General features: G+C 43.0%; 1 protein-coding gene across 1 annotated transcript; it reads right to left on the bottom strand.

Annotated features, from left to right (window-relative positions):
* Window positions 1-1,066: 1,066 nt before the first annotated feature.
* LOC137084488 (chromobox protein homolog 7-like) lies at window positions 1,067-10,213 on the bottom strand. The gene is made up of 3 exons (XM_067450762.1): window positions 9,997-10,213; window positions 1,397-1,640; window positions 1,067-1,169 (listed from the first exon to the last, which is right to left on the bottom strand). Exons 1-3 carry the CDS (start codon window positions 10,211-10,213, stop codon window positions 1,067-1,069), a joined length of 564 nt encoding a protein of 187 aa, XP_067306863.1.
* Window positions 10,214-16,486: the final 6,273 nt, after the last annotated feature.

The following is a 16,486-nucleotide window of genomic DNA, read 5'->3' as shown; positions in this document are numbered from 1 at the left end:
GGTCTGGTGGAGGAACACGTTCTATAGCCTCCTTGACCAGCAGAGAGTGCACTTCTTGTTCCATAACCTGCTTCTGGGCCGGGGGGACAACGGGCCAGACCCCACCGTTGAACTTCGGTGGTGGAGCTCTGAATTGCAGTTTGTACCCCCTTCCCACTGTACTCAGGACCCAAGCAGAGATATTCGGGAGGCATTACCATGCGCCGATATATTCTAATAGGTGAACCAGCCTCTCGAGGCTGGTCTCTGGTACCCACCAGAACTCCTGCCCGACCCCCTGAAGCGGCCGCCCGGCAGAGCTTAGTCAGGGAGGATTTTCGGTGTGCGCATGCATTCGCTGCCCCGCCGCAGGTCGATTTCGAGGCGGCTGGAGCGGCGTACGTACGCGGGAACGCGCATTTCCCCAGAGCTGCGGGTTCGGAACGACCTCGGTCATCCGCCCCCAGGAGGGCCAGCTCTGAGTGGTCCCACTGCAGCTAGGACCGTTGCCAGAAGCCTTCTTTGCCTGAAGGACGTCTCTTAAATCGCCCTTAGGCTTGGAAGACTTCTGGCGAGAATGCCGCCTCCTTTGCCAAGCTCCCTCAGGAGGGGCGCGGGAAGCGACTCTCTCTTTTTGCGCCTGCCGATGAGCGGCGCTGGTGGACGGCCGGGACTGACAACCAGAGACCTCCCTGCTGGCTAAAGGAGGCCCCTGGCGGCGAGGGAGATACTGCCGGAAAGCCGCCGACTGTTTCCTCACCTCCTGGAATCTCTCGACAACGCTATTTACTGCGTCGCCGAAGAGACCCACAGGGGCTATCAGGGAATCCAGGAGGAAGGATTTCTCCTTCATCCCCGATAGGTTTAACCAGAGGTGCCTCTCCACGCACACCAAGTCAGCCATAGAGCGCCCGATAGCACGGGCCGTCTCTTTGGTGATGCGGAGAGACAAGTCTGTTGCTTTCCGCAGCTCTGTGATGTCGTCCGGGGACGGACCATCTCCCTCATCGAGCTCCTTAAGGAGCTCAGCTTGGTAGGCCTGCAGAAACGCCATAGTGTGCAGGCAGCTACCAGCTCACCCGGCCACTCAATACGCCCTGCCCACCAAGCCATGCAGGGACACGTCGTCCCTGGTGGGCAGGGCGTATTGAGTGGCCAGACGAGGACAGGGGCTTTTAGGGACGCTGCTGCTTCGGGAGACAGATAGCTCGCTAATGCCTCCTCGACACGAGGGAGCGCCCCGTAGCCAGCCTCAGACGCTCCCACAACACACCCAAAATCAAGAACTGGGGGGTTCGATAGGCGCGCCGAGTATGGTTTTCCCCAAGATTTACACAACTCGTTGTGTAAATCCGGGAAAAACGGCAAGCCCCTGCGTGGCGGCTGAGCACGCTTTTTGAATAAGCGTCCATCCAACCTGCTCACAGGCTGAACTTCCACCTCTTCCTGTGGCCAGTCGATATTAAGTTTGGTCACAGCGCGTGTCAGCACATCCACGAGCTCTTCTTGAGCTGGGGAGTGAAGAGGTGAATTCACCTGCACTCCGCCCGCCTCCAGGCTGAACTGATCTGATCCCTCGGAATCAGACAGCATCAGCACTGGGTTATCGCCCTCATGGGAAGATGCCGCGGCGCGGGCTTCCTCACGAGGCGGAAGAGCATCTGAATCCTCGGACGAGGAGTTGGAAGATGCCTCAGCATGCCCGTCGCGAGATCCAGTTGTGAGCCCCAGGATCTACGCCGCCGCGCTGCCTCGACAGACCACATAATGGTTAGAAGGTATTGGTGCCCAGTCTTAGGCCGGGGCAAAGGACCAACACAGTCAATTATCAAATGCTCGAAAGGAGTGGAAACGACGGAAATAGGCTGCAACGGAGCAACAGGTACTTTTAGGATAATCCTTTAGTCTTTCTGAATCGAATGAGGAATCAAAATTAGCGACTTATGCAACGGAGTCTCGTTTTACAACCTTTCCATCTTGAGATTAAACATATTTGAGGAAAAGATAATGTTATAGCTGACACACTTTCTAGAGCGTAACATCGTTTGTATAGTGTTTGTTCCTTTTTCTTTGCAGCTCTGGCGCCCAGAGGTTTTAAATAATGAGAGAAAGCCACGTTCCTTTGGACGACTAGAACCTGTGTTCATTCTGGATGGTGTTTTCTTTTGTTTTTGTTTTTATATTGTTTTTGTTTTTATTTTAGGCGGGAGGTGTTACGACCCTGCGTTCTACTTGCTCGCCTGCTGGTGGCGTAGTTCTTCCAGGAGAGCTTGGGATATTGCAAACCCCTGTTACCTTTTCACCACTTAATTATCAGACTGATCTCATGAAATGGCGTATGTATGACACGCCAATTGCTTTTTAGCGTGTTTATCAACGCCATTTTTTTCTACCCCCTACACTGCCCCTACCCCTACACCTACCCATCACACACACACAGCCCCTAAACCTACCCATCACACACACACAGCCCCTAAACCATCCGCCAAAGATTAATACATTTCAAATTGCCGCCGGAAGAACCGTCACGTCAGCTTTGACAGCATTGGCTGTCGTGTGTGTCGTGACCAATTGCGTCATTACTTCAGCTTTGATTGTAAAATGCCATTGGCTCTCGTTTGTCTCGTGACCGATCGCATCATTCTCATCATTGTCGTCTAGCGTATCATTTGAATCAGAAATATTAACGAGTGCGTGTGTCTTCTGTTCACGAAGGGGCGCGATCATCATTTCAACGATTAAAACATTAAGATCAACTCTGTTCTTCACATGGAGATATCGTCTAACTTCAGAAGACTTGGAATGCAACATGAGTTTATACTTTTATACTATTTTGGTCCGTTTTTGCAATAAATACATGTGGCTGTACATTTATTTGCCTGTTACGTGTTTTATATTGTTGAGAGTGGGTAGATTTAGGGTAGGAGTGGAGTTAGTTGCTCCAAAATATAAAATTAGGCTATAAATATTAATTCTGTCAGATCAGGTTGGCAGAATCACATGGCGTAGACATACACGCAGAATCACACGGCGTAGACATACACGCAGAATCATACAGCGTACACATACACGCGGATAGCTCAAAAGGCATATAGATCACATGCCACTTGCCTTTAGAAAGTGGCGTGTATGTTAACGCAAAGTCGTGATGTCATGTTGTAATTATGGAGAGGATAAAACATTGAATTCAAATACTCCTCTTCACTTCGTCCAGGGGATTGACAGCCTCTGGGGAAGTCACTTGTTTTGCGAACCTTTATTTGTTTACAGCCCATACCAACCTTTTCTGCTCCCCAACTGGATTTAGATTTTTTCCCCTTTGATTTTGAACCCTAGACTTTGTTATTTTAAGTTATTTGTATTTTTGAAGACTAATACAATTTTGCAAGTCATTATTTAGGTGTTCTTGTATACTTTATGTACGGTCGAAATGAGCTGGCTGTAACATTCGCTATAGTTTAGAAAATGTTAATACAATATGACAATAACTTAGAGTTAAACTGTCAGAAATTTATCTTGATAATGTCAGATAACTTTGATAGAAAGGTATGTAATGGACTTAAATCAACCAATCAGCTGTCAGATGTTCAATTTAAGTACACAATTATAAAAGATAATACCATTTTTGTCAGGGTTCTAACCTGGCAGCTCTGTCTGTCTTTGTTTAATGTTTCTATGTTTGTGTTGTGTCTTAGTGCTTGGATCTGTCTCTCTCTGTGTTTGTCATGTGTTCCTCTTGTCCTGCCTCCTTGTTTGCTGTTACCACGCCCCCTTGTTTAGTCTGGTCTAGTCCTCGTTTCACTAATTGTGCTCACCTGTTCCTCATGTACTCTGGTCCCTTTATATTGTGCTACCTTCCCTCATGTCTTTGCTGGTTCGTTGTGTATGTTTGTGAGCGTTTGCTTGTGCGTACATGTCTCTAGCTCCTTGTCTAGCCTATTCTAGTTTTAGTGTCTCCTGTTTTTCTAGCTTTGAATTTATTTTCAGTTTTTTCTTTGTTCCTGAGTTTTTGAGTCCAGTGAATAGTGATGGCCAAATGAGGCTTCCTGAACCACTGAGGCTTTCCAGCCCATTGGTTCACCAAAAGGTTCATTTACCTGAAGCCTCATGAAACAGTGTGCTCCCTAGTGACACCTGCTGTCCAAAGCAATGCATCGCACACAAATCTACTCATCCTGAACAACCAAACTGTCATAGTGTGGGCACACCCTTTTTCTATTGCCTGTGTATTAATAAAGTATTTTACTCTGCTTGTATTAACCTATGTACACACAACTCACACAAACACACAACTTTGTGTTCAACTATTCAGTAGATCTTTAGGTTAGTGATGATAGTGAATGCCCAGAATGATTGTAAATAAATTATTGTGAGTGTTGCACTGATTGGGAGTGCAATAGTGCAGTGCTTATGGGACTGGAATTCTGGAACAGCAAATGGGAAAAGCTTTCCCTAATACAGTTCCCTAATACAGTCTAGTCTTATATTAATATTATTATTAATAATAATAGCAATAATATATATAATAATAACACTACTACTAATATAGGCTATATATATATATATATATATATATATATATATATATATATATATATATATATATATATATATATATATATATATATATATATATATATATATATAATTACGTAGTATAGGTATTACACCTATAGGCTAATTAACTCTAATAATCTACTGAACTATGTATAATTTACTCTAATAATCTACTAAGCTAAGTATATAGGTATTACACCTATAGGCTAATTAACTCTAATAATCTACTGAACTATGTATAATTTACTCTAATAATCTACTAAGCTAAGTATAATGTAATATAATATATAATACAAGCTATGATATATAATGATATCGCTACTACATACAACCAACACCTCAACACCAATGCAAATGCCTATTGCAAACCCCACAAGAGCCGTGAGGTTTCGAACCACTTTTATCCGAAAGCGATACTCCGAATGAAGCAATGACGTATTCAACAGAAAACGAGGCCTCGTTTGTCATCGTCACGTGATTTTCACGGAAACGATACAAGCCTCGAATCGGGGCTTCATCTGGAACGCCCCTTTTTGCTCGACACAAGCTCCGGAGTCTCGCTTCAGATGTCCCATCACTACCAGTGAAGTTTCTGTATTTTTGCTCGTTTTCTCCAGGTTTTATTTTGGTATTTTTCTTCCAGCCTTATTGTTTAGTTATCTTGGTTTTGATAGCTTACCTTTTTATTTTATTTTTCCTGTTTTCCACTTATTTTTTTAGTTCAGTCTTTATAGAGATTGTTTTTTTGTTTTTTTCATGTTTTAGTTATTATTTTAGTTTTTGTTTTATTTAGTCATAGTTCTTAGTTTGTCTGTTGTTTCTTGTTGTCTTGTCTAGAGTCTTGTCGTGTGGGTGTGTCCTGTGTTGTTTTCTGTCCTAAGTTTTTCCCTGGCCACTGTCTCCACTGCCTGTCAGCCAAGAAGGTGAGCTGATTCTGTGAGACCATCAAGCCTCAGGTTCCTGCCTGGATTGGTCCACCATCGTCCTGCCTGGTGTTGCCTCCCAAGCTGTCGTCTAGTTCATTGGCTACCTGGACTGGTCTCAGTGGTCATCCTCCCCTTCCTGTCGTCGTGGTGTCTTTCCCCTGCCCTGGTGTTTGGACTGTCACTCATCCACTACCCTCTTGTGTCTTGTTGATCTGTCTTATTAATAAACTGTCCTTGTTGTTCACTCTGCATCTGGGTCCTCCACTTCCTGGTCCCTGACAATTTTAGGTCAACCAATGACCAAGCAATGCTTCATTTTGTCCAGTCTTTTCTGTAAAAGGTCGCATTAGCAATTAAAGTACAGGGCTCGCAAAATCGTCTGCCCGACGTCCTGGGGCTAATGTGTTTTCCAGTCAGGCTACCAAAATCTATTACCACCCTGCCCGACGGGCTATCTAAAATAGTAAAAGAATTCCTTTTTTTTTATGTGCGTTGTTGACACGTTGTTGACTTGTTATCTGCAGGAAAAATGTGATCACAGAAGATCTGCTGATTTGACCGCAGAAAGGTTTTGCTGATCGGTTCCACACTGCACACGCAAAAGCTGTGCATATGGACAGCAGGAACAGCGCGCGCTCATTGTGCTTTACACAGGCGTTCGTCGAGCGCAGCTGAACTGCTGCTCACCTCGTATTGCAAATACAGATGAATATCGTCCATTCTGTCCCCTTATATATATATATATAGATAGATAGATAGATAGATAGATAGATAGATAGATAGATAGATAGATAGATAGATAGACATATATTTAATCAAAATAGGACCTTTTAGGAATAAAATAATCAACTATTTGTTATGCTTAACAAATTTAAATAATTGCATCATCCAATACTATAGAATTAACAATAGACTATAAAAACGGAATAATACATAAATATATTTACTTAACTTACCAAAAATAAAAATGTTGTTTAGTGTTTTATTAAAATAAGAAATGATTGTAGATATTATATCTTTTTCAGTTATTTAGGTGTGGTTTCACTGTTTGTATGGTGTTATTGCAAACAATGACAAATATTTTAGTCAAACTCTTTGTTCACAACACTACAAAATTACTCGAGTTAATTTGCAATTTCTTATCCTGCTCCCCTCTAGGTTACAGCAGTTGAGTTTGTTTTTCATTGTCATAGCTGTGTATTATACTGAGTGCATCTGTTCACACTGATTTCAATAGCAGATATCCTATTATAATGTCCACTGGTATCAATCTTAATATATATTATATATATATATATATATATATATATATATATATATATATATATATATATATATATATATACAAATTAGGTTTTAAGTTATGATATACGACCACTGCACTGGCACACCATCGGGACTGTGGTCATCGTGGCCCCGAGGGGTGTGGCCACCGCTGCGGCAGGCGTCCCTTATTTTTCTGTATTGAAGGTGGCAACCCTACTGCTAACGTGTGTGTGTGTGTGTAGGCGCGCATGCACATGTGAGTGAATCGTGATGCGCGGTTCTATATCCACCGTTGGAGTAAGCCAAGTACCAACAAAAGTAAATTAATTAGAAATCATTCATTATTGTGTTTATTAAAGGGGGGGTGAAACACTCAGTTTCAGTCAGTGTCATGTCAATCTTGAGTACCTACAGAGTAGCATTGCATCCTGCATATCTCCGAAAAGTCTTTATTTTTTTTATAATTATATAAGAAAGATGCGCTGTTCCGAGTCTTTCCGAAAAAAGCAGAGCGGGTGGGGGCGTGTCGTGTGAGCGGAGCTAAATAATGACGTGTGCAGCAGCGCGCTGTGTGTTGAGTCGAGTGCGTCGTAAAGCTGTCTCATCCCTAACAGCGGGAAAAAAACTTTATTCAAAATAAAAATATGGCTTTTAATCAGATACAGCCAGACATCTATGATCCGGAATCAGACCCAGAGGCTGCAGTTGAACAGGAGCAGCAGCAAAAACGACTAGAGCAGGACGTCTTTTTTATATCGTCGTATTTTTGTCTTTGAAGGTGTACATGTGGGAAGTGCAGTTGTGCACGTGTGTTTGTATGTTTACGCGTGGTTTGTGTAGACAGTAAGCGGACTGGTTTTGCACAGCAGGCTAGTTAGTGTTTACATAGAAAGACACGGAATAGTAGCGCATTTGAATGAAGAAGCGTGCTTATTTAGTTCAACATATTTCCCCCCTCTTTGTGTATTGTTGTTTGGAGTGCTTTTACAATACACAAACATAAAGTTACACATATAGTGGCCAGCTAAACAAATGTACACGCACTACACATCGCATGCTCCATTGATCAATTAGCTATACGTGATCATGTTTGGGCTACTTGATGAGCATAGGCAAAGACACAGACATTTGAAGCAGTCTCACTCACCGCCTGCGGTACTAACGTTGGGACTGCTCCATCCTTCAGTATTAGGCGATCGGAAAATCCTGTGTCGAGCTGGGCCTTGTTTATGAAACAGTCGGTACCGAAATGCAGCGAACAGATATAAACATTCGCGCAACTCAGTTGCTGATCCGGAAAAGCAAATTACATCCACTGTTGCCTTAACGCGGGGGTTTTGGGGATTCTGTGCAGGACTGTCTTGGTCTGGCAACCAAAAACGCACTTTTTTGGTGACATTGTTATGTGCACATCACCTGTTTAGCATCCTACAAGCCAGCGCTTTGATGGGCGTAGCCTGTTACTTTCGCTCTCTCCCTCGCTCTCTCTCACGCGCTTCCGGTAGAATTGTCCGTAAGGCCCATACAAGGAAATTCCGCCCCCATTAAGGTCAAAGGGGACACATGATCTCAAAAAACTTGCCGAAACTTATGACTAACCGGAAGTAGTATTTTTGACAAAGAAATACTCCCATCAAACGTCCACCTTAACTTTTGAAACTTTGTCCATGTTTAGTATGGGATTCCAAGTCTTTAACAGTGTAAAAAGATCAGTATGCATGAAACAGCATTTCACCCCCCCTTTAAGACACTGTCTTCATGGTAAAATTCAACGAACGTGCGTTACGTTTTTACTTTCATTTCAACAATAACAGGGCAGTTATTTACGACTTGTCAGTGGTTCATATGATCATTTAGAAAGTGTAAGTAAAGGGTTAATAAAGTATTTAAATGTACATTTACATATGTAATTAACAGATGGTTACAGAGTAGATCGTTCTCTGGGATGCGTTTTCATGGCAATCGAATGTAAAGAGTTTTATCTTTAAAAACAGATTAGCTTATAACACTAGTCTATGGGGCACACAGTAGTGAAAATAAATCGCTAGTTAATACCACTAACAAGGCTCAAAATAGCCCCAAACTAACACAGTAGCATAATGAGGGTCCCTACATGCAAACCGAAGCATTGAGAACTTTGTAAGAGTACAAACAGTTTAATAAAAAGACACTTTAAAAACATAGTACATTACGCGTTCACGGACAGGCGCCATCTTGGAAAACAGTCTCGACTCATCGAGCCACGAGCGCTCTGCTAAGTGATGAACTGTGACTTGGAATCTCATATGGTCCGTTGTTTCCGGAAGAAAACACTGAACACAACAGAGAAAATAAATAAATAAAACTAAAAATGTCCATGTTATTACATTTCACAAACTTGAGCCTTGTTAGTGGTATTAACTAGCAATTTAATTTTACCACCCTGTGTCTACCCTGTGCCCCATAGACTAGCATTATAAGCTAATCTGTTTTTAAAGATAAAACTCTTTACATTCGATTTTCATTAAAACGCATCCCAGAGAACGATCTACTCGGTAACCATCTGTTAATTACCCCTAGGTTCATTTCTCACCGGAGTTGTCCTTTAACTATTTCTGTGAGCTCATCTAAAGTGAGGGCTATTTATGCCTCGTAAGGCTTTTACAAAGGCTCAGTTTTCCTCTGCACTGCTATTGTAATGATGTCGTCCTTGGCTGGACTTAAACCCGGGTCTCTGGTGTTCTAAGTGTGGCGTGTTCTCCACTGAGCTATCTCTCAGATAATGGAACACAAGAGCAGAAGAGTAAAGAGTCAAGAGACTTGAGTCTTCCAAAAAATAAAAATAGTCTTTACTTGAGAAACCAAAGCACAAAGTAACAAGGAAAGCAGAACTTCCAAAAACAGAGAAACAAAAATAGACACAAGGGTCAAAAAAGGTTACAATAAGGCTCAAAAACTTATCTTGAGATCTGGAGACTGTAGGCTGGGGAACATAGGCTCAAGACTGAACACTATGGCAGGGTATAAGCACACTTATAAAGGGCAAGACACAGGTGAAGGGAATCAGGGCTAACAAGGAGTGTTCCGAGTATAATTAAATACACTAGCGCCATCTGCAGGAGTGGAGAGCACTGAGCCTGTAGTTAAAGTGCCATCTGGAGACCTGGAGGGAGCATGACAGGGAAGCTTAAGGAGGGCGCCTCCTGCAGGCTAGGAGTGGAACAGCAGCCCATAATTGGATCTTTACAGGAGCCCCTTCCCTAGGAACGGCACCTGACGTTCTTCTAACGGTTCCCTTTGGCTTGTCGAAACGCTGAGATGAGAGTCGGGTCCAAAATATCTCGAGCAGGAATCCAGGACCGCTCCTCTGGGCCAAAGCCCTCCCAGTCCACAAGGTATTGAACCTTCCCCCGAACCATTCGAGAATCCATCAGCCTGCGGACCGTGTAAGCTGGCTGGCCATCAATGATGCGAGGTGCTTGGGCGGGTTTCCTAGCTGGAGACATAGTAGAACAAACAACAGGTTTTAAACGGGAAACATGAAAAGTGGGATGGATCTTCATGGACCTGGGAAGAAGGAGTCGATAGGAAACTGGGTTAATCTTCTTTAGGATCTTGAAAGGGCCAATGTATCGTGGGGCTAGCTTGCGGGACTCCACCCGCAATGGAAGCTCTGGTTGAGAGCCAAACCCTTTGTCCCGCTCGAAGTGTGGGTCCTACCCTTCTGTGTCGGTTTGCCTGCCTCCGTTGTTGTTGTGCAGCCCTCAATAAGGCAATATGTGCTCTTTGCCAGGAACGCCGGCACCGACGGAACAGCTGTGTGGCTGCTGGAACATCATCCTCTGGCTCCTGTCCAGGAAATAGAGGGGGAGGGAAACCATACTGACACTCGAAAGGGGACATACCTAGTGATGAATGGTAAAGGGTATTATGTGCAAATTCAGCCCACATTAAATGAGAGCTCCATGTGGATTGGTTGTCTGCAACCAGGCACCTCAGAGTCTTTTCAATTTCTTGATTTACCCTCTCAGTTTGGCCATTTGACTGGGGGTGGAAGCCGGAGGACAGGCTGATGGAAGATCCGATGAGTCGGCCAAACGCCTTCCAGAACCGGGAAGTAAACTGCGGGCCCCGATCAGAAACCATATCCTGGGGGAAACCGTGAATCCTGAACACATGCTTCTTCAATAGTTCTGCAGTTTGGCTAGCTGTGGGAAGCTTGGACAAAGGTAGGAGGTGACAAGTCTTAGAGAATCTGTCTACCACTACAAGGATTACCGTGTTTCCTTGAGACTGTGGTAAGCCTGTAATGAAATCCAAGGAAATGTGGGACCAAGGGCGTCTTGGTATGGGCAGCGGGTGCAGCAGGCCATGAGGGTGGGTCCTAGGCTCCTTGTTCTGAGCACAGACAGCACAATTGGTAACAAAAGCCTGGACGTCTCTCTGCAATCTAGGCCACCAGAATCTTCTCTGGATGTGCTTGCATGTCTTAGTGATCCCAGGGTGGTCAGAAGGGAGAGAAGAGTGAGCCCACTGTAGAACCTTAGAACGAAGAAGGTTAGGAACAAAGAGACACCCTGGAGGGCCATTACCTGGACCTGGCTGCTGCCGTTGGGCCCTCTTAATTGCTGTTTCAATATCCCATTGAATGGGAGCTACCACTCTGGAAGTGGGGAGAATGGGTTCTGGACAACACTCCACCTCTGGTGGTTCAAACTGCCTTGAGAGTGCGTCTGGCTTGAGATTCTTAGAACCTGGACGATAGGAGAGAGTAAAATTAAACCGATTAAAAAAAAGGGACCATCGGGCTTGTCGGGCATTCAATCTCTTTGCCTGCTGGATGTAAGTGAGATTTTTGTGGTCTGTCCAGATGAGAAATGGCTGTTTGGCCCCCTCCAGCCAGTGCCTCCACTCCTCTAAAGCCATCTTAACAGCCAGCAGCTCCCGGTTCCCAATATCATAATTTCTCTGTGTTGAGGTAAGCTGACGAGAGAAGAAGGCACATGGGTGAAGCTTGTTGTCGCACTTACTTCTCTGTGATAAGACAGCGCCTACTCCCACATCAGAGGCATCCACCTCTAACACAAAAGGGAGTTCTGGATCAGGGAGGGTTAAGATTGGGGCAGATGTAAAGAGCTGTTTTAGTTTGTTGAAGGCATGATCTGCTCTGCTGGTCCACACAAATGGCCTAATTGAACTCCTGGTCAATGCAGAAAGAGGCTCGGCAACAGAACTGAAGTTTCTAATGAATCTTCTATAAAAATTGGAAAAGCCCAAAAAGCGCTGTACCTGCTTCACTGAAGTTGGTCGAGGCCAATCCAAAACTGCTTCTATCTTGCCTGGATCCATTTGAAGGCTGCCCTTTGATACGGTGAAGCCGAGGAAGGACACTTCTGGAACATGAAATTCACTCTTCTCCAACTTTACATAAAGCTTATGTTTCAGTAGCTGGGCCGGGACCTGTTTGACCTGCTGAACATGCTCTTCGTAGTTACGGGAGAAAATTAAAATATCATCCAGATAGACAAACACAAATATATTCAGCATTTCTCGGAGAACATCGTTAATAAAGGCTTGGAAGACAGCTGGTGCATTGACAAGGCCAAACGGCATTACCTGGTATTCGTAGTGGCCTGTCGGGGTGTTGAACGCCGTCTTCCACTCATCCCCCTCACGGATTCTAACTAGATGGTACGCATTACGAAGGTCAAGTTTGGTAAAGATAGTAGCCCCTTGCAGGATTTCAAAAGCTGTGGACATAAGAGGGAGAGGGTACCGGTTCTTGATGGTTATACGGTTTAAACCCCGATAGTCTATGCAAGGTCGGAGACCCCCGTCATTCTTTTCAACAAAGAAAAAGCCGGCCCCTGCAGGTGAGGTGGAAGGACGGATGAATCCACTGTCCAAGGCTTCTTTGAGATATTTGTCCATGGCTAATCTCTCAGGGCCAGAGAGGGAATAGAGCCTTCCACGTGGTGGGCAAGTACCAGGAACTAATTCAATAGTACAGTCATAAGCTCTATGAGGTGGTAGTGTGGCAGCTTGGGTCTTACTGAAGACTTCCTTGAGGTCCGCATACTCCTGGGGGACTCGGGATAACTCGGGACAATAAGCAAGAGACTTGGTAGCAGTTGGCTCCATTTCAGGAACGGCCATGACTTCTGTGGAATGGGTCTCAGAAATAAATGCAGATCTCCCCCTGGAGAGGTCTAGTGAGGGTTCTGATAATGTCTCTAAGAGCTTGGAAGAATGGCAGAAGGCATTACCTAAAATTTGGCAGTCAGTTCCCCAGGTTCTAACGACTCCTTTGGACCAGTCAATGTGTGGGTTGTGTAACGTCAGCCAAGGGAAGCCGAGAATTAGAGGAAGTTTAGGAGGCCCCACTCGTAGCTGGAGAGGTGGAGTACATTGACTGACTTCTCCTTGTAGCGACTCAGGCGAATCAAACACACAATCGCCAGTTACATTTAACAAATATGTTTTGAAAGTTGTGCTCACTAGCATACCTTCCCCCAACACAACAGAGAAGGATCCTTCTTCACCCTGGAAACCATCTGATAAGATGTTTTATGGCCGAAAGGAATTTGGCCACATGAAGTTTCAGACACAAAGAGCTTAAGACACAGAGCTTTTGCCTCAAATTATAGACAAACCATCTATAAATGAACATGCACCCCAGGACATTATATGTAAACACATAACTGTTTTGTAAAATGTTTCTTCTGTATGGTATTTTGCATCTTTTTTTATCTTTGTCTTAACAAATTACTAGTTCAGATAACCTCATATATGTCATGTCTCCTATCAAATTAATGCTCACTTCACGACTTACACTTCCATGTATCTCACTTATTCAGAAAATGCAGTGTGTGTTTGTTGTATTAATTATAGTATGAAGACTCAGAGACCCACTGAGTCGAACTTTCAAACAAAGGGCAATAAAATCTGCTGAGGAATTTCCCGCCGGGAAATCCCAACACTCTCATTGGTTAAGTCTAACCCTGGAGGGTGGGACTACCACCCCAGACCATAAAAGGAGGACCTCGGATGCCCTCCCGCTCTCTTACTCCGCTCTTCTCTTCTCCGAAAATCTCTTGCTCTTACTTCTTCAACTCTCTCCCTGTGGGAGCCAACACCCACGGGGGGGGGGCTGGCACTTAAGCCATGCCACCAATGCAGGCCCTCCAAGCAGGCCTCAGCCCTTCCAAAAATCTTCTCTTCTACAATCCGATCTTCAAGAACACGAAGCCTCGCTAAAGCAAACAGCCGCTTCCCTCCCAACCTCGGAAAGGACCGCCGGACACGCAGGACATTTGAACTCGGAACGCACGCGCACACAAGCGAGAAGCCAAAACGAAACCAAAAAGAATGCAAGTATTCTTATTCTTACTGCTGTAAAGAGGGTGTGTTATTTTCCCGTTGGGATAAATTAACTCCGTGAAGGTCGTATTTGGTGAACTGAAGGAAAGTTGTTGCTTACGCCCCCCCCCCCCACACTCTCTTTGTCTCTCTCTCTCTTTGTCTCTCTCTCTCTCTCTTTGTCTCTCTCTCTCTCTCTCTTTTATCTCTCTCTAACTTCAGTCTATTCATTATTCTCTTTTATGTATTCTTTCGTTAATATCTATACTTCTACTCTCTTGATGCATATTTAGTATGTACTTTCTGTGTGAATTGTAGTGTTATTTTTAGTCTGTGTTTATTAAACCTCCGAAAGACATTTAATGAGTTGAATCTGTTATTCTGCCACATACACAAAGTCAATGAAACTTGCGATCTAAACGTTACCTAACTGCTTATGCTACTATGTTAGTAAAGTAAACTGTATGACCATTTGAAATATTGAACTTATCCTGATCAGTAAAGTTAATGTTTCTCATGCGCTCGTAAAGCAGTAATCCATTATTGAGAATTGATTTGAAAAGTCTATAACTAATTTGCAGGACAAACTTAGTAGGATAATTTCAAGCAATTTCATAAAGGGTTACTTGTATTTAATTAAACAATTTTCCCTATCGGAAAATTTTAATACGTAATGAACAACTGACAAATCATATTCATAAATTCATGAATATTGAATATTAAATCCCTTTTGAGTTAACTATTCCCCGAGACATTAAACTCATAAGTCGTTGTTGTTACATGTATTTGGTGGAGAAATTACCGGGCAAGTTTCAAACGTTTGTGTATGTGTGAATGATATTCATATTCTATTCATTGTGTATTTTTGAGGTATTAATAACCTGCACGCGCGTTTTGTTTAGTTTTTGTTCTGTTGTTGTTTGGTGAATTATGAACGGTACGCGCAAAGCGAACCCAAACATAAACAGATGCTGAGAAATGTTGAAGTAGCCGGATTATATTAATAAAAATATGAACGGTACGAAAATCCGCGTGATCTCCGAAACCCCCTGCAGCCGTTGGGCGCAATAGGTTTTATCCGCGTGATTTCCAAACAAATGTATTGTAGGAAACCCATACATTTGACTCGAGCAATATATTATGTGTTCCATCAAAATAATGAGATTTTGATGAAGTCTGTAGACACGTACGTTGCGTTATCCCGCTTGATCTGAACTACGGAAAGTTTCTATCATTGCGGAAGATTGGGACAGGGCGAGACTCTCCTGTACAATATAAGGGGCCTCAGAATTATTATTATATTGTTAAGATAAACGATAACTCCTGGTTTAAGTCTGGCTTAGCTAACCAAAGACCTGAGACCTAAAACATTTGAATCAGAGATGCTGAAAACCGTCAGCCATATTGATAAATGTCTATTGGAGTCCATGTAAAATGCGTGAATAGGCTGACGATAAATTCCTGTTTTTTCACCCGTTTCGTTGAGTAATTTTTAAATGATTGCAAAAGCCTGTAAAGTGTAGGGAACGCCGCTTGCAGAACGCCAGGGCGACTCAGAAATTGCAACGCCGCTTGCAAAACGCCAGAGGGCGACTCAAGAACCAGACAAAGCCATCTGGTGAGCATTTCCGCCTAACTAACTCTAGTCTAGGGCGGGCGCAACAGCGCCATCGTGTGGATAAATTCGGATAGTTTCACTCTCCGTTATTTGATTCTGCCTTAACAAAATAAGTTTGAGCCTATAAATTGTTTATTGCTTACTGTTGTACACAGTTTCATTTATACAATTTTTCTAGCAACAACCAAGTCTCCTTTCTCGCTGATTAAACACCCTTATTCGAATTTGAAGTTTAAAAAGAAACATAACTTCCTCTAACTCAAAGTGAAATTAGGTTTAAGTCACAGACAGTCCAATTGGAAGGAAGGACGCCACCGTGTGGCTATACCCTGTTAAGTCAGCGCAACACTAAATCCCTACTCCCTTTCTGATTAATTCTTTTATTTGGATAACTCCCACTTAGAGATTAATCGTTATAGGATAAGATTTTTGATTGGCTTAATTTGAATTAAGTTGAGCTTCTAATTTTTTTTATTTTATTTTATTTTATTTTATTTATAATTTAATTTTAATTTTTAATTTTCAATTTTCAATTTTAATTTTTAATTTTTTAATTAAAAATTATTATTATTATTATTTTTTTTTTATTATTATTATTATTTTTTTTCTCTGCAAAAGTTTTTCTTTTCCCCTACCATTGGGAATAAAGCTCAGTCTGGTAATTACAAACGGTATCAAAAGTGCTTTTGTTTTATCATTACTTGACAGAAACTTTTGCCTTTTTCTAAATTGATCTTGATATTTAATCTTCCACTTAAGCGACCTCAATTCACCCCGGATGAGCTAAATGGGATAACCCATA

Source organism: Pseudorasbora parva, chromosome 8 (assembly GCF_024679245.1).
Source record: "Pseudorasbora parva isolate DD20220531a chromosome 8, ASM2467924v1, whole genome shotgun sequence".
Lineage (NCBI taxonomy): Eukaryota > Metazoa > Chordata > Actinopteri > Cypriniformes > Gobionidae > Pseudorasbora > Pseudorasbora parva.
The sequence above is the reverse complement of the archived record's forward strand: the minus strand, read 5'-3'. Positions and strand labels throughout refer to the sequence as shown.